The sequence below is a fragment of the Microcaecilia unicolor genome, chromosome 1, assembly GCF_901765095.1.
Source record: "Microcaecilia unicolor chromosome 1, aMicUni1.1, whole genome shotgun sequence".
In the NCBI taxonomy this organism is placed as follows: Eukaryota; Metazoa; Chordata; class Amphibia; order Gymnophiona; family Siphonopidae; genus Microcaecilia; species Microcaecilia unicolor.
In genome coordinates this window covers 81600376-81619828 of record NC_044031.1, presented here as the reverse complement: position 1 = coordinate 81619828, position 19453 = coordinate 81600376, and the positions used below count along the sequence as shown (strand labels likewise).

General features: G+C 47.1%; 1 protein-coding gene across 3 annotated transcripts in view; it reads right to left on the bottom strand.

Annotated features, from left to right (window-relative positions):
- The window catches only part of WDR60 (WD repeat domain 60), a 303464-nt gene that overhangs the window by 109707 nt on the left and 174304 nt on the right, over positions 1 to 19453 (bottom strand). For all 3 annotated transcript variants that reach the window (XM_030198750.1, XM_030198757.1, XM_030198766.1), the window contains exon 16: positions 10722 to 10884. In XM_030198750.1, the coding sequence (XP_030054610.1) occupies positions 10722 to 10884 (163 nt within the window). The remainder of the gene's footprint in view (positions 1 to 10721; positions 10885 to 19453) is intronic.

Genomic DNA, 19453 nt, shown 5'->3' with positions numbered 1-19453 from the left:
CTTCCACAATTTAAAATGATTAAAGACAAGGAGGTGTATTTTCAAAGCACTTAGACTTATGAAGTTCCACAATAACCTATTTAACTTTGTAAGTAAGTGCTTTGAAAATAAGGCCAAAGGAATCCCCCAGCCTAATCATTTTCCTGATGTACACTTACAATAGAAGAGGAAACACAATTTGTCTCAGCCAATGAGGTTTCTCTTCAGTTTTTGAAGGCTCTTTGCCAACAGAAGTACTGGAGGATAAACATTCAGAAGTCTCTTTCCCCAATCCAGGAGAAAGGCATCCAAGGATAGCTCACTGTACATCTCTATTCATGATCAAGACTGAGACATCTTCCATACAAGTCTGTTGTGGTTTTGTCCCACTGCTGAAACATGTTGTCTACCAGTCCTCTACACCTTCCTTTACAGTGTTCATACTGCATCTCATTAGAAGCGCATTGACAACACAAAAGTCAAGACCAGACACAACATTCACAAAGGCGAATCCTTAAGTGTTTCATGCAAACATCGTCTTTGATACAACTCACAACCCCTGAGGCAGGCACTTAGTGCCGAAATGCGGTGCCGTGTTTGGCCTTGTATACATAAAAAAAAAGTGTTTTTATTATTGATGATCGTCCTGTGTCCTTGACTTTCTCAAGCCTTCTCCAGCTTCCCACTATCGCTAGCTGATTATGTTCTACTAGTAAAAAAGGCCCGTTTCTGACACAAATGAAACGGGCGCTAGCAAGGTTTTCCTCGGAGTGTATGTTTGAGAGAGTGTGTATGTGAGAGAGAGTGTGTGTGAGAGATGGAGTGTGTGTGTCAGAGAGAGAATGAGAGAGAGACAGAGTGTGTGTGTGTTTGTATGAGAGAGTGTGAGAGAGACAGAGTGTCTGTGTGTGTGAGAGTGTGTGTGAGACAGAGAGTGACTGAGAGATAGAGTGTGATAGACAGTGTGTCAGAGAGAGTGTATGTGAGAGACAGAGAGTGAGTGAGTGTGTGCCCCACCCCGGGGATCTTTCCTGCCTGCCCCGAAGAATTCGCTACAGAACCTGGGTGGCTGGAGGGGGGGCAGGTGAGAGAGAAGGGTCGATGGACATGGGTGGCTGGAGGGGGGGCAGGGGGAGAGGAGGGTCGCTGGACATGGGTGGCTGCAGGGGAGGGCAGAGGAGGGTCGCTGGACATGGGTGGCTGCAGGGGAGGGCAGGGGGAGAGGAGGGTCACTGGACATGGGTGGCTGGAGGGGGGCAGGGGAGAGAGGAGGGTTGCTGGACATCGGTGGCTGCAGGGGGGGGCAGGGGAGAGAGGAGGGGTGCTGGACATGAATCAGCTGTGAGGCATGCATTTGTTTTTCGCGGGTTCTGAAGTTGACAGCATAATGGCTACGGTGACGTTAGCCTGAGCTACGGAGCCTAGCTCACCAACTCTGAAGAAGCCACAGACACAGGCAGCCTGAAAATAGAACGTTGGAGGTGAGAATTATTATAAAGGAGGATGTGGGATTCCTTTTGTTTTCTTTTTTCTACCACTCCTCTATCCAACCACCACTCACATGGTCATAATGTCCAACTCAGCTTGTCCAAGTAACATAGTAACATAGTAAATGACGGCAGATAAAAACCTGTGTGGTCCATCCAAGTAGACAATCTTTCCCTGCCACATAAGGTGTTCTGAGATTTATCCCATGAGAGATGATCCAGTGCCATATATTGTTATGACCCGGAAGTAGTGAGCCCCTGTGCCCCGACTGAGCAAGGCAGAGATGGAGTGACACCGCATTCGGTCAGGCAGCCAGACAACCCCTAGCTTCACCTGGGAAGCGACCACCGTTCACCGGGAGTTGAGCTCCCAGCTGCAGGTAGCCACCAGGACTTCTGGAACCGGCGGGGTTGCACAGCCACTGACCAGGATAGCAGGAAACAGACACAGTCCAGGACCAGAACTCCAACAGGCAAAGAATAGTCAATTCAGTCCAGGGTCAAGGCAGGCAGCAAACAAGCGTAATCCGAGAAGACTAGCCAAGGTCCGGTACACAGGAAAACAGGAACAGAAGAAAGTCGGTGAACAGCACTCTGACAGCAACTCCTCAGAACAAATGAGGCCGAAGCAACGAAGGACTGAAGACAGGGCTTTAAGTAGTGGAGGAATTAGGCTCAAGTATGTGCAGCTGATTCAAGATGGCTGCCCCCATCAGCAGAGGTGCCTTCGTCCAAATATGGGCTTCCTTCCTGACCTCGTTACTCCAAGATGGCTGCCCCCTCCTGAGCTAGCCAAGATGGCTGCCGTCCTTGATCCAACCTGGATGACGGCTGCCAGACTTAGGAAGCTGAAACAGACCTTCCTAAGACTGAACCTTGTCCCTCTTGAACGAAGCTGAGGAATGACTTAGCCGGGAGGAGCGTCGAACAGGTGAGGGACATAACAGTATCCCTCCCGAAAAGCCCCCACTTCTCCCCGGCCCGGGTCGAGTAGGGTGAAGGGAATGGTACTCACGGACCAGGTCCGGAGCATGGACATTGGTTGCTGGCTCCCAGGAGTTGCCTTCTGGTCCGAAGTGCTTCCAGGACAGCAGGTAGAACAACTTCCCACCATGCAGCTTCGAGTCCAGGATCCGGTCTACTTCGTACTCGGGGTCAGGATCACTCTCAGGCGCAACCACCTTCTTGGGCTCCGGATGCCACTTGGACCTACGGAAAGGTTTCAGCAGAGACACGTGGAACGCATTGTGCACTCTGAGCTGAGCGGGTAGTTGCAAGCGGTAAGTCACCACTCCAATCCTGGAGCGCACCGCAAATGGGCCGATGAAGCGGGGAGCAAACTTGAGTGATGGTAGCCGCAGTCTCAGGTACCGGGTACTGAGCCATACCTTCTCTCCTGGCTGGAACGTGGGAGCAGCTTGTCTCCTGCGGTTGTATGTTTCATTGGCCTTGACCGCTGCCTGACGCAGCTGCTCCTGAACTTTCTTCCATGTCTCTTGTATAGTTCGGACTGTGGGCTGTACCTGAGGTGGGACCTCTGCGGGCGAAATGGGTGGAGGCAGACGTGGATGACGCCCATAGATGGTGCTGAAAGGTGTAGTCCGGGAAGCTGAATGTAATTAGAGGCGTAATAGGGAAAGAGGAACAGCAGGAGGTGGATGCTGAAGGCGCCCAGTGGGAGAGTTTGTCGAGAGTGGTTTCCCGCTGGTGTAGTTGGTCCACCAACTGCTCGACCTTCTCGCCAAAAATGTTATCCCCCCGGCAAGGGACATCCGCCAGCCTTTGCTGGGTGCGGTTGTCCAGGTCAGAGGCACGCAGCCATGAGAGTCTGAACATCACTATACCCTGGGCTGCGGCTCTGGATGCCACATCACAGGTGTCATAGATACCCCTACACAGGAATTTTCTGCACGCCTTCAGCTGCCTGACTACCTCCTGAAAGGGCCTGGACTGCTCCGGGGGGAGCTTGTCAACCAGGTCCGCCAGTTGCTTCACATTGTTCCGCATGTGGATGCTCGTGTAGAGCTGGTATGATTGGATCCTAGTCACGAGCATGGAAGAATGGTAGGCCTTCCTCCCAAACGAGTCCAGAGTGCGAGACTCCCGCCCTGGGGGCGCCGAGGCGGTATCCCTCGAACTCCTTGCCCTTTTGAGAGCAGAGTCCACGACCGCTGAGTCATGTGGCAGCTGAGGCCGCATCAACTCCGGGTCTGTGTGGACTCTGTATTGGGACTCCGCTTTCTTAGGGATGGTGGGATTAGATAAAGGCTTCAACCAGTTCCGAAGCAGTGTCTCCTTGAGGACATTGTGCAACGGTACCGTGGAAGACTCTCTAGGTGGTGATGGATAGTCGAGGACCTCGAGCATCTCAGCCCTTGGCTCATCCACGGTGACCACTGGGAAGGGAATGCTAATAGACATATCCCTGACAAAAGAGGCAAAGGAGAGGCTCTCTGGAGGCAAGAGCTTCCTCTCCGGTGAAGGCGTGGGGTCGGAGGGAAGACTCACAGACTCCTCGGAGGAGAAATATCTGGGGTCTGCCTCCTCCTCGGTGTCGGACATGAGCTCTCGCAGCTCAGACCGCAACCGGGCCCGTCTCGTCCCCGAGGAACCATGTCCTCGACGATGGTATCGAGAGGTGGACTCCCGCGCCGGCGGGGACGAAGCTCCCTCCATCGACGTCGACGGGGATTCCACCTGAGTGGCGATTGAGACCGGTGCCGCGAAGACTGCATCACAGGGCCAGAGCCCGCCGGCGCTTCCATCAACGACACCATGGGCGCAAGCACCTCCAGTGCCTGCAAGGCCTGGCGCAGCAGCCCCTACAGGATCCCCGGGAGGATGGCCTGGAGGCACTCATCTAGGCCTGCTGTCGGGAGAGGCTGGGGGGCCGGTGCGGGCGTGGTGCTGGAAGCTGCCCGGGTCCAGGAGACGGTACCAGGGTACCCGACAACCTGCACATCAACACCTCTTCGATAGAGGGGGAACGCTCCTCCCGACGTTAGTGCTTCTTGGGGATCGAGTCTTCTCTCGACGTCCTGGAGCTGCCAGTCCCATGCGCCGTGGGCAACCGATGATGGTGCTTCTTCACAGCCTTCTTTTGATGCCCGTCATCGGCGCTCCGCAGCATGGACGAGGAGGAAGTGGAGTCTCCGCGCCCTCTGGGGGTCGGATCCAACAGGGTTCGGTCCCGATGGCCCTGAGCAGTGGGAGTGGCCGGGGCGGACTGCCCACGCGGTCGTTCACCGCTGCCGTCGCTGGCAGGTTGTCGGGCCAAGGGAACCTGTACTTCTGGGGTCGGTGCCATAGTCGTCGACATCGGTACCGGTACCGAAGACCCAGCCGTCGACACCGATGCCGCCGAGGTCGACGTCGAAGGGCCGGCGCAAATTCCAAAAAGACGGTCCCGAAGAACTTGCCTCGCCACCTGCATCCGCTTTCGCAAGCCAAGACACAAGGTGCATGCCTTGGAGTTATGCTCCAGGCCGAGGCACTGGAGACACCAAGCGTGAGGATCGGTCTGCGAGATCTGCCGGCCGCACCGACCACACTTTTTGAATCTGCTCGGGACCTTCGAGGACATCGATGGAAAAATCGCGTCGGCGAGGTCAAAATCGTCAATGGTGGCGGTAAAAAGGCACACCACAAAATAAAGAACGGCCGCAAATCGGTTTTCCGGGGCTGACACGGAGAGGGACGAAGACGCGTCTCTCTCCAGCGCGGAAAGTGAAAAAACTGAGCGGGAACGGTCACGCACGGGCGGGAAGACGGCCGCGCATGCGCGGTGGGCATGCCCTGCGTGCGGGACCTCCTGCAAGATTTTTTCTTCCGGTTTGAGGGGCTGCCGTGGACGTCAACCCAGTCGTGAGAACAAGCAGCCTGCTTGTCCTCGGAGAACAAAAGGGATGAAGATAGTGATGTCATCTGCATAGATAAATGGGTTAAGTCCCAGTTTGGAAAGAGCCGCTGCTAAGGGACTCAACATCATGTTGAAGAGGGTTGGTGATAGTGGGGAACCCTGTGGCACTCCACAGTCTGCTTTCCAGTGAGGTGATGAGGTAGAGTTGGCATGTACTTGGTAAGTTCTTGACGTAAGAAAGCCAGTACGTTTCCACAGGCACCGAAATAATCTAGGAGCCGCAGCAGGATGCCATGGTGCACTATGTCGAAGGCACTAGACATGTCAAACTGTAAGAGCAAAATACTTTTCACTACAGATATTTCCCTCCTGAAGTTGGACAGAAGAGTGACGAGGACAGTCTCAGTACTGTGGAGCGGCCGGAAACCCGATTGCGAGGAATGCAGAATATTGAACTTGTCCAAGTGCTCACCAATTTGTTTATTCACTAAGTTCAATGTGTATAAAGCAGAGTTGTTTGTCTATGAGGGAAAAAGTCTCAACCGCTACAGCTATATTGTATACACCTAAGTGTTCATTTTATAGCCTGTAGAAAAAGTCATCATAGACTTGAAAAAACCCTCAATTTTTTACTTATATAGAATTTTTATTTGCTTTGTTTTATCAAAAAAGTAAAATCATCACTTATCTTGCCAAATGTTTCTTTTGAAAAGGCGCTTAGTCCGATTAAATAATGAAAATGCAATGGTTCCTACGGTCCCGTTTCGAGTGTCTTCGTCAGGGAACCTCCTTGCACCTAAAAATATTGCGCCAAAATAATTAAGTCAAAAAGCAGAAAAAATTCAAATTCAAACAGTGTAAACTAATATTATAGTAATAATGCCTCACAGACAAATCATGTCATCGTACCTTTGTTCAAAATCTTTTTTCATCTGGATTAGTTTTTCTCTAAGGAAGATCGTGTCTTCTGTGAAGAAATTTGTTGGCGTCCTCACCTGACTCGGATGGGCAATTAAAAGAGAGTTTTACCCAATCGAGCGTTAGAGCGTCATATGCTGCACTGCTGACTCAGTCCAATCACGGACTGACGCGTCACAGCTCAACCGAATAGTTTTAATTGGTCAATTTAAAGGGCGCCTATTTTCATCCTATACAGCTTGTATGTAACAAAATATATATATATTTCCGTGATCGTCGCTATACACGGAATTGTCAAATAAAGATGTAGAATTATGAAAAAGCTGTGGAATTATAAAAAAGCTCCCCAATGTATGTTCATATTTAACCCTCGGGGTTCCAAAGTATTTAATCTATAGATCCATCGTTGTTCGGCTTGTAATAGCTGTCTGCTACGATCTCCGCCTCTGATATGTTCTGTCACATGGTCTATCACTGAACATTGAAGATGTCCAAAATTGTGTTTAAACTCTTTACAGTGGGAGACTAAAGGAGATCCTAATTTTAAAGAGTTAATGCATGACTTATGTTCACTCAATCTTATTTTTAGACTCCTGTCTGTCTTACCAATGTATATTTTATTGCACGGACACTTCAGAAAATATATCACATGATCAGTCCTACATGTGGTCAAATGTCTTCGTTTATATACTTTGTTGTCTGATGGATTACAAAAATCGTCGCCTTCTATCATCATATCACAAAACGGACAAGATCCACATTTTGTGTGAAATCCATTCTGGATTTTAGTTCTCAAAACAATGTCAGCAGGACATAGTATTTCTTTTAAATTGCGTTCTCTTGAAAAAGCTATTTGTAGCTCCGATTTGTTGAACATCGAGTGTTGCTGTACAATGTCCCAATTTTTTCTAACTAGATTTTTCTAATCTAGTTAGAAAAAATTGGGACATTGTACAGCAACACTCGATGTTCAACAAATAGGAGCTACAAATAGCTTTTTCAAGAGAACGCAATTTAAAAGAAATACTATGTCCTGCTGACATTGTTTTGAGAACTAAAATCCAGAATGGATTTCACACAAAATGTGGATCTTGTCCGTTTTGTGATATGATGATAGAAGGCGACGATTTTTGTAATCCATCAGACAACAAAGTATATAAACGAAGACATTTGACCACATGTAGGACTGATCATGTGATATATTTTCTGAAGTGTCCGTGCAATAAAATATACATTGGTAAGACAGACAGGAGTCTAAAAATAAGATTGAGTGAACATAAGTCATGCATTAACTCTTTAAAATTAGGATCTCCTTTAGTCTCCCACTGTAAAGAGTTTAAACACAATTTTGGACATCTTCAATGTTCAGTGATAGACCATGTGACAGAACATATCAGAGGCGGAGATCGTAGCAGACAGCTATTACAAGCCGAACAACGATGGATCTATAGATTAAATACTTTGGAACCCCGAGGGTTAAATATGAACATACATTGGGGAGCTTTTTTATAATTCCACAGCTTTTTCATAATTCTACATCTTTATTTGACAATTCCGTGTATAGCGACGATCACGGAAATATATATATATTTTGTTACATACAAGCTGTATAGGATGAAAATAGGCGCCCTTTAAATTGACCAATTAAAACTATTCGGTTGAGCTGTGACGCGTCAGTCCGTGATTGGACTGAGTCAGCAGTGCAGCATATGACGCTCTAACGCTCGATTGGGTAAAACTCTCTTTTAATTGCCCATCCGAGTCAGGTGAGGACGCCAACAAATTTCTTCACAAAAGACACGATCTTCCTTAGAGAAAAACTAATCCAGATGAAAAAAGATTTTGAACAAAGGTACGATGACATGATTTGTCTGTGAGGCATTATTACTATAATATTAGTTTACACTGTTTGAATTTGAATTTTTTCTGCTTTTTGACTTAATTATTTTGGCGCAATATTTTTAGGTGCAAGGAGGTTCCCTGACGAAGACACTCGAAACGGGACCGTAGGAACCATTGCATTTTCATTATTTAATCGGACTAAGCGCCTTTTCAAAAGAAACATTTGGCAAGATAAGTGATGATTTTACTTTTTTGATAAAACAAAGCAAATAAAAATTCTATATAAGTAAAAAATTGAGGGTTTTTTCAAGTCTATGATGACTTTTTCTACAGGCTATAAAATGAACACTTAGGTGTATACAATATAGCTGTAGCGGTTGAGACTTTTTCCCTCATAGACAAACAACTCTGCTTTATACACATTGAGATTATCTGTATTGATTGTAGAGTATCTGTGATAGTGTTTGATATTCACTAAGTTCTCCATGAGTTTCACGAAAAGGGGGATGGAAGCTATTGGCCGGTAGTTGGACAGATCACTACTCTTTTTCTTGGTATCTTTGGGCACTGGGATTAGTAAGATGTTACCATAATTTACAGGGAACTTGCCATTGCTTAGCATATAGTTGAGATGCTGCGTCAGGTCATCCAGGAAACAGGCAGGGGCGCATTGGAGTAAATAATTGGGGCACACGTCCAGCCTGCAATACTTCCTGACAAATCTACGGAGCTCAAGCTTGACAGAATCTACAGATAGGGGTGAAAAGCTGGAGAACAGACGGTCTACTGATTGCTTGGCAGGCCCCGGATCCAAGCCACTAATAAAATCACTGATGCTGGGATTGTTCAACGGAAGGGAGCTCTGCAACTTGATGATTTTGTCTTCGAAAAATTTGGCTAAATCTGCGGCTGGAGGAGTGCCTTCACCTGCTGTGGTAAGCACAGTGGTATCCATTAATTTGTGTACAAAAAAGAAGAGCTTTTTTGGCATCTTTGTAATCTGGGCCAATCTTGGTTTTGAAGTAATTTTTTTTCGCTTGCCTAATTGCATAATTATACTGTCTATGAGACTGTTTCCATGCAGTAAGATGTGGAGTATACTGGTGCTTTCTCCATGCCCTTTCGAGCCTTCTGGTTTTGGTTTTGAGAGCTCTAAGGTCATCATTAAACCACGGGGGAGCGAGTTTCCTTTTTGTTGAGCACACTTTGAGTGGAGCTATGGTGTCTAAGGTATTTCTACAACGGTTGTCCCAATTGAGGAAGAAGCTATCTGAGTCGACCGGATCTGGCCAGGCAGACTCATAAACAGACTGCCAGAATGCCGCTGGATCGATATGCCCTCTTGTCATGTATGACGTAAGGGGATGCGCGTGCTGCGGTCCTTTTATTTGCCACGAAATTGAACAATTGAGCTTGAACTGATCAGACCAAGGGACAGCTGACCACAGGGCTTTGGTGATGCACAATCTAGCGTGATTTACCGATTTAAGGGAGAGGAGGTCTAAGGTGTGACCTTTTGAGTGGGTAGCCTGAGTATTCCAGAAGTTAAAGTCTCAAGAGCTGAGGAAATCTAAACAGTCACGCGTGTCTGCTGAGGAATAGCGTTCAAGATGCAGATTGATGTCTCCCAGGACAAGTGATCACATTAGCTCTCCAACATTTTGGACATATACATTGTCAAAACAATCTGTAGAAGTGGAATTTGGAAGGATATTCCTTTTGCCAGATTTGATTGACCCTCCTAAGAGGTTGAGTGATTTCGATTACATCCTTTAGGCTATGAGTAGCCCGAGTCCTGTGTGCTGTTCCTGTAGGAGAAGGCACATTAATACCCTTCCTTTAAAAAGTTGATTGGATGAGCTCCCTGGATCTCAAGGAAGACTTTGATAACTTGGATAAGGAAGACTTACCCAAGTCATCAAAGGTATCTCAGATTTTTAATAGGGAAACACCTGTACCAGTACAGTGATCTGCCCTTTGGTTCCTCTTTTACCTTTTATCCTGAATACCATGTATATTCATGAAATGCCTAGCTGTAGCAGCAGCACATCTGTGCAGACAGGAAGTGAAAATTTCCCTATCTTAATGATGGGCTGGTAAATAGCACTTACAAAAAATGTGCTACAGAATCAATGAGCAGACCTATCTGCATGAAAGGAAAATCCTCTTGTGGAAACTTTCTTCTTTCCTGAGAGTCAGAAGGGAGGCCAGTAGACCCTTTCTCATCAGAGGCACCTATTTACCTGTTGGACTGGCAATCAGACACAAGAAACTCAGATTCATAGTAGTACTGAAATACATTTGAAAGGCTCCATGAAAAAAAGGAAATTGAGGTGGCATCGTGCACCAGTGAGAACTCATGCACATTATAACATTTTAGAAAGTTCCAAATTCTAAGAGCTTGGTTTAAATGCTCCACCTTGGGATCTGTCGGATAATACCACTCACCTCTGAAGACAAAATATCATGCTAGTCCTTGAAGAAAATCAAAAACGGAGCAGAATCTGCATCACTGCAATAGGCAGAAGAACTGTGCAGATTAGATGAAATATGATAACAGATAAGCACTATAAGACCTATGCTTCACTGCAAACTTCACAAATAAATTAAAATTTCACTCAGTAGATCATACTAACCAGTAGAAAATGTTGGTGACCTAAATATCCAATCAGTATTTATTATCTTTTTACAATGATGCATGCTGGAGTTCTCTCGCAGATCCCACATCACCACAGAACCATCCACAGTGCCAGCAAACACTAGTGTGGCTTTGCCAGGGCTAAAGCAGCAGCACTTTATCTGCAACAGATTAAAAAAAAGTAACAAGAACATAACATGTGTTACCTTACCATGGATGTAAAATTGTACTGTTCCAATTTTTACAAACTGCAAGAAGAAGTACCTATTTATAGACAAAACAGCATAATTATTGCAGCAAAATACTTGGTTAAATGTTAAAACATTATTCTGCAATTCCACCACATAAGTTTAAAACCTATATTATTATTATACAGTGGCATAGGAAGGGGGGGGGGGGCGGGAGGGGCGGTCCGCCCCGGGTGCACGCCGCACGCCGCTGGGGGGGTGTCGGCTCCGCTGGTTCCCTGCTCCCTCTGCCCCGGAACTGGTTACTTCCTGTTCCGGGGCAGAGAGAGCAGGAAACCAGCGGAGCCGACGCAGCTCCCAGCAGGTAAGAATGCACTCCAAGGGGGGGGGGGGGGGGGGTTGATGCATCGAGGGGGGGGGACGTGCTGCATCCGGGGGGGGGGGTGTCGTGCTGCACCCGGGGCGGGGGGGTGCGCAGCAGCGAACCTCCCCGGGTAGCAGCCGCCCTTGCTACGCCACTGTTATTATGGGTTACAAAATAAGGGAATATACTTGTTCACTCAACAGCTACATTCAGATTTGGTAATACTAATACTAATACTTTACCACAATTAAATATGGAAACTAAACAACAGAAGGGTGTGTAAGTTGTAGGGTGCAGACATAATCTTTACAAGCAATAAACATTTTTCTTATAAAAGAAATCATATATCCAGCAAAAGAACTAGATGGCTACTGTATTAAAAGAAATATCTATGAATTCCTAAGGTGTTAAGATGCAAGCATTCATTACCAAGCCAATCTGGAACAACAGACCAAGGTGCCTATGGTTAATTCTGCTATCCTAGGGATAGCAAAGCAGACCATTATTCCAGTGTGTAAGGATTTCCCAAAGTAACAGGTTATCAATAGAAATCAAACAAAATAAAACATGGAAAAGAAAATAAGATGATACCTTTTTTATTGGACATAACTTAATACATTTCTTGATTAGCTTTCGAAGGTTGCCCTTCTTCGTCAGATCGGAAATTCCGATCTGACGAAGAAGGGCAACCTTTGAAAGCTAATCAAGAAATGTATTAAGTTATGTCCAATAAAAAAGGTATCATCTTATTTTCTTTTCCATGTTTTATTTTGTTTGATTTCTATTGATAACCTTAAGAGTGGACTAACACGGCTACCACACTCCTCTACCAAAGTAACAGAAAACAGTAGACCAGCAGTCTGGAAAGATGTGCAGCTTTATTATGAACAGTAACCCAACATGGCCACGTTTCACCCACAGGCTGCATCAGGGGTAGGAACTAATATTCAAACTAACATCCATATTAAAAGCATACAAATCATAAAAATTAAACCTCCTGTTTATTAAGCCGCCCTAGCAGCTGACGCACGGCAATACCGACACAGCCCATTCAAAGTGAATGGACTATCCAGCTTATAATTGAAAGACAAAAACGCCTATATTGCGACCTAAATCGGGAGATAGGAGTTTATCTCCCAAAAACGAATAACGCAGTATAATCGAAAGCCGAACTTGGACGTTTTCAACTGCACTCCATCGCGGAAGCGTACAAAGTTGACGGGGCGTGTCGGAGGCATGGTGAAGGCGGGACTGGGCGTGGTTATCACCCAAACAGAGATGGGCGCCTTTCTCCGCTTAATGGAAAAAAAGTATGCGTTTGTAGCTAGCATTTAGGGCACTTTTCCTGGACCCTGTTTTTTCACGAATAAGGCCCCAAAAAGTGCCCTAAATGACCAGATTACCCCCAGAGGGAATTGGGGATGACCTCCCCTGACTCCCCCAGTGGTCACTAACCCCCTCCCACCACAAAAAATGATGTTTCACAACTTTTTATTTTCACCCTCAAATGTCATACCCACCTCCCTGGCAGCAGTATGCAGGTCCCTGGAGCAGTTGTTAGGGGGTGCAATGGACTTCAGGCAGGTGGATCCAGGCCCATCCCCCCCGTACCTGTTACAATTGTGCTGCTTAATGCTTAGTCGTCCAACCCCCCCAAACCCACTGTACCCACATGTAGGTGCCCCCTTCACCCCTTAGGGCTATAGTAATGGTGTAGACTTGTGGGCAGTGGGCTTTGAGGGGGCTCAACACACAAGGGAAGGGTGCTATGCACCTGGGAGCTCTTTTACCTTTTTTTTTTTTTTTTTTTTTGTAAAAGTGCCCCCTAGGGTGCCCGGTTGGTGTTCTGGCATGTGAGGGGGACCAGTGCACTACGACTCCTGGCCCCTCCCACGAACAAATGCCTTGCATTTATTCGTTTTTGAGCTGGGCGCTTTCATTTTCCATTATCACTGAAAAACAAAAACGCCCAGCTCACAAATTGTCGAATAAAACATGGACGTCTATTTTTTTCGAAAATACGGTTCGGTCCGCCCCTTCACGGACCCGTTCTCGGAGATAAACGCCCATGGAGATAGACGTTTTCATTCAATTATGCCCCTCTATGTCAGCATTAGCACATGGCAGCCGCTAGCGCAGCTTGGAAAGGAGGGAGGTAAATATTCATACTAGGAGGAAGTGACGTCATCCGAACAAATGGCAGCTTGAATGAATAGCTCCGTTCGGGACTATTTATAAAGTACGCGATTCGCCGTTTCTGGCCCCCTCGGTGCTGGGAAAATACCTGGAGAGAGTGTAAATGCCGCCTAGAAAAAGTTTAGAAAAGTTCCGCTTTTCGGCGCGTAGACAGGAGAAAGCGGGAGTTGGAACTGTAGGCGAGGCAGAGGAGAGCGGGAACATGGCGGCAATGCAATCGGAGTCGGAAGAAGAAAGCGCGGGCTTACAGGACCGTGCAGTGGGAGAAGAGGTGACGAAGCGTGAGCTGGTACAGTGGCTTAAGGAGCTCCGGGAAGACATGGCAGGCGTCAGGAGTGATGTGAAGGAGTCCCTGCGCGATATTAAGAATGAGCTGGGTGAGCTGGGAACACGAGTAGTGGCTGTGGAAGAATCGGTAGAGGAGATTCGTGAGGAGTTGTCTTCAGTGAAAGAAACCGGCACTCAGCATGCTGAGGCTCTGCAGGAGGTAAAAGACCAGCTGGAAGAGCTTGAGAACAGGTCTAGGAGGAATAACCTCCGCTTTAAAGGTATTCCTGAGACTGCAGAGTTTCGTGACTGTGTTAAGGTGGTGGAGGACTTTTGTAACTTTGTGATGGGGTCTGGTGAGGAGAGTGAGTCCACCACGTGGCAGATACAGAGGGCTCATCGAAGTCTGGGCCCTATGAGAGAGGGTGCTGTGAGAGATATTATCGTTTGCTTTGCGGATTTTCCAACTAAGGAGCGCGTATTGGCTAAAGCGCGACAGCAGCAAACATGGGATTGACGAAATTGCAAAATCAGCGTTTTTCAGGATTTGGCATGGGCCACACTACAGAAGCGGCGGGCCTTCCAAGAGGTCACTAGATTTATGAGGGGCCACGGGCTGCGCTATCGCTGGATGTTTCCATTCGCAGTTTGGATGTCGGTCGATGGGAAATCAAGGAAGGTGAAATCGGTATCGGAGGCATGGGTGGCCCTGAAGGAGATGGGATGTAAAGATCTGCCGATGATGGGGGAGTCAACTACCCAAGGAAAGGAGCTGAGAGCGGCCTCTCAGAGATTGACATCTCGGTGGCGTACAGTGGGGGCTGATGGACGCAAAGGACAACAGAGTGTTACTTGAAGGGACATTGATGGTTCTTAGATGACTAGGTGTGGACATGGGGTGTAGCCATTTGGGGGGCTTTTAGGATTGGCGATGTTTGGAGTATATGTATTTGCTTTGATTTGTTTAGGGGGGAGGGGGTGGGGTAGGGTTGATGTGGAGTGTTGAGATTGGGAGGGGGTGGGGGATGGTTAGGGAGGTTGGTTGAGGGGGGGTGGGGGAGGGGAGCTTGAGGTATGAGGGGAAGGGGGGTTAGGGGTGAATCGATAGAGGGGGTTTTGAGCCATTTGGGAGATGTTAATTCCTCACGGGATGGCAGGCTCATCTGGAGCTGGGTCGGCCAGTTGGAATGGGGGGGGTGGGAGGAAGGGGGGGTAGAGGGGGTCGGGGGGTGGGTTTGAGGGGACGAATGGGGGGAGGGGGGAGTGCTGGGCCAGAGACAAAGGTAGTTGGATCCTGGAATGTGAATGGACTGAACAATCCGGGGAAGAGAAGCATAGTTTTCAAAGAATTGGGCAGACTTAAGTGGGATATTGTATTTCTCCAAGAAACTCATTTGCGTCCACGAGACCTCCCGATGTTAAATAGGAAGGCATTTGAATTAGTGGTGGCCCATCAGGGGAGGGATGGCAGGCGGGTAGGGGGGTAGCCATTTTAGTGAGGGAGGGGTTTGGGTTGGTGGTTAATCAGCAATTTAAGGATTCGACTGGGAGATGTGTGGCAGTTCGAGGAGAATGGCAAGGTATGGGAATTACACTGGTTAATGTGTATGCTCCTAATTCTGGTCAGGCGGGGTTTTTTCGTAAGCTTTTGGGGGAGTTACAAGAATTTGTGCAGGGGCCGGCTGTGGTAGGAGGGGATTTCAATGTTACGCCCAATGCGCGGTTGGATCACTCCTTGGGGGGTGGTTACTGTAGTAGGAGAAGTAGAAGAGCGTTGGAAGAGTTTTTCGTGGGCTGGAGATGGTAGATAGCTGGCGACTGATGCATCCAACACAACGGAATTATACGTTTTATTCCCATGCTAGTAATGCGTATACTCGTATTGATGGTATCTGGGTACATCGTAATTTGTGGGGAGCCATGAGGAAGGCGGAGATAGAGCATATTCAGATATCAGACCAAGCCCCTACTTGGGTTACTTTGGTGGGTTCCTTAGGGGGAGTAAAGAAGGGATTTTGGAGGTTGAATGAATCACTACTGGGGGATGTGCAGGTAGTGGAGGCGGTCAGGAAGGCTATTGGGGACTATAGAGAGTTTAATGATAATGGAGAAGTGAGGGATGGAACTTTGTGGGATGCAATGAAGGCTGTGATGAGGGGGGTTTTTGTCCAATGGGGGTCTCGGAGGAAGAGGGAGAGGGCCCGGTTAGATTTGAATCTGAGGCGGCGATTAGTAGACTTGGAGACTCGACATAAGAGGTCGCATGATCAAGGGGTTTGGCGTGAGCTTTGTAAGGTTAGGCAGGAACTTTCTGGGTTACAGGCGAGGGAGGTGGAGTTTGCACTTGCTAAATTGAGACTAGGCTTTTTTGAATTTGCTAATAAAGGTGGAGCAAAATTAGCCAGATATTTGAGGGGCAGGAGGACAAGATTAAATGTTCAAAAAATTAAAAATGGAAAGGGGGAGTGGTGTTATTCAGATTCGGCAATTCAGGATTGTTTTCTTAGTTATTATAGGGAATTATACAGGGAGGAGGGTGGAGTTTCAAGGGCTGAGATTGGGCATTTTTTGGATAAAATTCAGTTGCCTAGGCTTACTGATGCAGAGCAGGGGCAACTGAGCGAGGATATTAGGGATGAGGAAGTTTTAGGGGTTATAAAGAATTTGAAGAACGGGAAGGCTCCGGGGTTGGATGGGTTTTCGGGGAAATTTTATAAGGTATTTCAGGGAGATGTGGGGGATCTTTTAGTCCGGGTGGGGAATGGGGTGTTAAAAGGGGAAAACTTGCCACAGTCCATGGTGGAAGCTGGAATTACAGTTTTGAGGAAACCAGGGAAGGACCCCACTTTGTGTGGGGCGTATCGGCCCATTTCTCTCCTTAACGTAGATGCCAAAATTTTGGCGAAAGTGTTGGCTAACAGACTGCGAAGGGTGTTGCCGAAACTTGTTCATAAGGATCAATCTGGGTTTGTGTCAAGGAGGACTGTGGGGGATAATATTAGACGCACTATCCATTTATTGTGGTCAGCTCAGCAGAGAACAGATCCAGTGGCCTTTTTAGCATTAGATGCTGAGAAGGCCTTTGATAGGGTGAAATGGGTATATTTGGAAGAAGTGTTGTATCGGATGGGGTTGGGTGGTAATTTTAGTGCATGGATATCAGCATTCTACACAAAACCAAGGGCGTGTATACGGGTTAATAATAAATTTACATCATTCTTTGAGATTGAGAGGGGAACTCGTCAGGGATGTCCTCTTTCGCCCTTGTTATTTGCGATGTATATGGAACCCTTGGCGATTTGTCTTCGGGAGCATAGGGAGTTGGAGGGGTTGTGGGTTGGGGGGCAGGAACATCAGGTGGCATTATTCGCAGATGACGTGTTATTGTATCTTCGGAATCCGGGAAATACATTGAAGGTAGTGTTGGAGATCTTCCGAGATTTTGGTCAGGTAGCGGGATTATCCATTAATATGGACAAGAGTGAATTGATGGGAGTTAATATTTCTGATGTAGAGGGAGCTAAGTTGCAAGAAATAGTTCCATTCCGTTGGGTCAATAATAAATTTAGATATTTGGGGATTCAGATTCCTAGAGTGGTCCAGGATTTGTTTCGAGTGAATTATGACCCGGTAGTGCAACAGATTAAGGGTGATTTGATGAGGTGGAGAGGGCTTTGGTTGTCGTGGTGGGGCAAAATCGCGGTGGTAAAAATGAACGTCTTGCCGAGGTTGTTATTTTTGTTTCAGACCTTGCCAGTGCCTATCCCTAAGAAGGCGCTGAGTAAAATCCAAAGCATGATTTATAGCTTCATTTGGGGAGGAAAGAGGCCTCGTATAAGACGAGAGATATTGTGGGGTGCTCTAGAGCAGGGAGGGAGGGCAGTGCCGAACGTAGAATGGTATTATCTGGCTGCGCAATTGAGGATAATATTGGATTGGGATGTAGCACAGGGAAAGGCGGGGGTAGAAATTGAACAGGAGTTTTCTGGGTTGCAACCCCTGGGTACGTTGCTCTGGGATTCACAGGGAGGAAGGGAGGGGGGAGGAGGAGGAGTAGCTAATCCCTTTTTGAGTCATTTGCTAAAAGTTTGGCAGGAGGCTAGAAAGCGGTGGGGAGGGGGGGTCAGGGTTTCTACGCTGGCTTCTCTGAATTGGGAGGGTAAGTTTAGAGTGGGGCAATGGGACAGAACCTTTTTTAGATGGGCGCAATTGGGACTAGTTAGATTTCGGGATGGCTTTCGGGGGGGCAGGTGGGCATCCTTTGAATATCTTAGGGATAGGTTTGGTTTACTGGAGGGGGATTTTTTTGCCTATATGCAAATACGGCATTTTGCTATACAGCAGGGTTGGTTGAGGGGTGATCCAATTAAAGGGGAGTATTTGGAAAATCTTTGGATGTTAGTGGGGAAACATCCAAGGCCTATATCGATAATATATAAGTATATAAGAGGATGGAAAAGGAGTAAGCATAAGTTTATGCAGGCCTGGGAACGGGATCTGGGGAAGACCTTTACGGATGAGGAATGGGAAAGGATTTGGGGGGGGGGGGGTACGAGCAAGTTCAGTGTGTGTGCTAGTTCAGGAGAATGCATACAAAATAATTACCCGGTGGTATTATACGCCGGACAGACTTCATAAAATGTTTCCTCTAGTATCTGATATATGTTGGAGATGCGGGGAGGCACGGGGTTCCTTTTTGCATGTTTGGTGGGAATGTGAGGGGTTATTTTCTGTGTGGGAGTCGGTGGGTGGGGCACTTTCTGAACTGCTTCAAGTGCCTATACCTTTGTCTCCCCAAGTTTGCTTATTAGGGCTCAGCCCGATCAAGTTGCAGTGGTGGCAGGAGAGGTTGTTCCGGTGGGGACTAGCAGCAATAAAGTGTTTGATTGCAGCTACTTGGAAATCTTCTCTTCCGCCTAGCATGGATCAATGGAAGGGGAAGGTGCGGTATCTATTTCACTTGGAGAGACAAACAGCTGTAAGAAGGGATTGTTTTTGGATCCGTCAAAGAGGGTGGAAACTGTTGGAGGGGAAATTATTATCTTTGGCTTAATGGGAAAGGGAGGGGGGAGTAGGGGGAGGGGGGATAAGGGGGTTGAGGGATAATGTAATCTGTTAGAAGGTGTGAATAAGTTGTTGCAGGTTTCTATATAGGGGACTTAGGGGGTCAAACCTTCTAGTTAGGTTTGGGGAGGTATTGGTTGGGGGGGGGGGGGATAAAAAAAAAAAACACAATGAAAACAAAAATCTTGAAGTTGGGTTGCTCTATTGGAAACAATGGAGGGTTTTGGAGGGGTTCAGTTGTGTTGCTTTCCTGACATATGCATCGGGCATGGCAGTATTGAATGTTTTCTTTTGTAATGTTGAATATTTCAATAAAAAAATTTATTGAAACAACAAAAAAAAAAAAATATTCATACTAATAACAAAAGTCATATAAAACATGCATATTAACTTTAGAACTTCAAATAAGAACAGGCCATAAAGCGAAGATATATACCTGTAGCAGGTATTCTCCGAGGACCGATTTCCCGCCCGTCGCGTGAACGTGTTACTCAGTTAAATCAAAAGTATAAAAAGAAACAATAACAACTCCAAAGGGGAGATGGGCGGGTTTGTGAGAACAATCAGCCTGCTGTCCTCGGAGAATACCTGCTACAGGTATATATCTTCGCTTTCTCCGAGGACAAGCAGGCTGCTTGTTCTCACATGTGG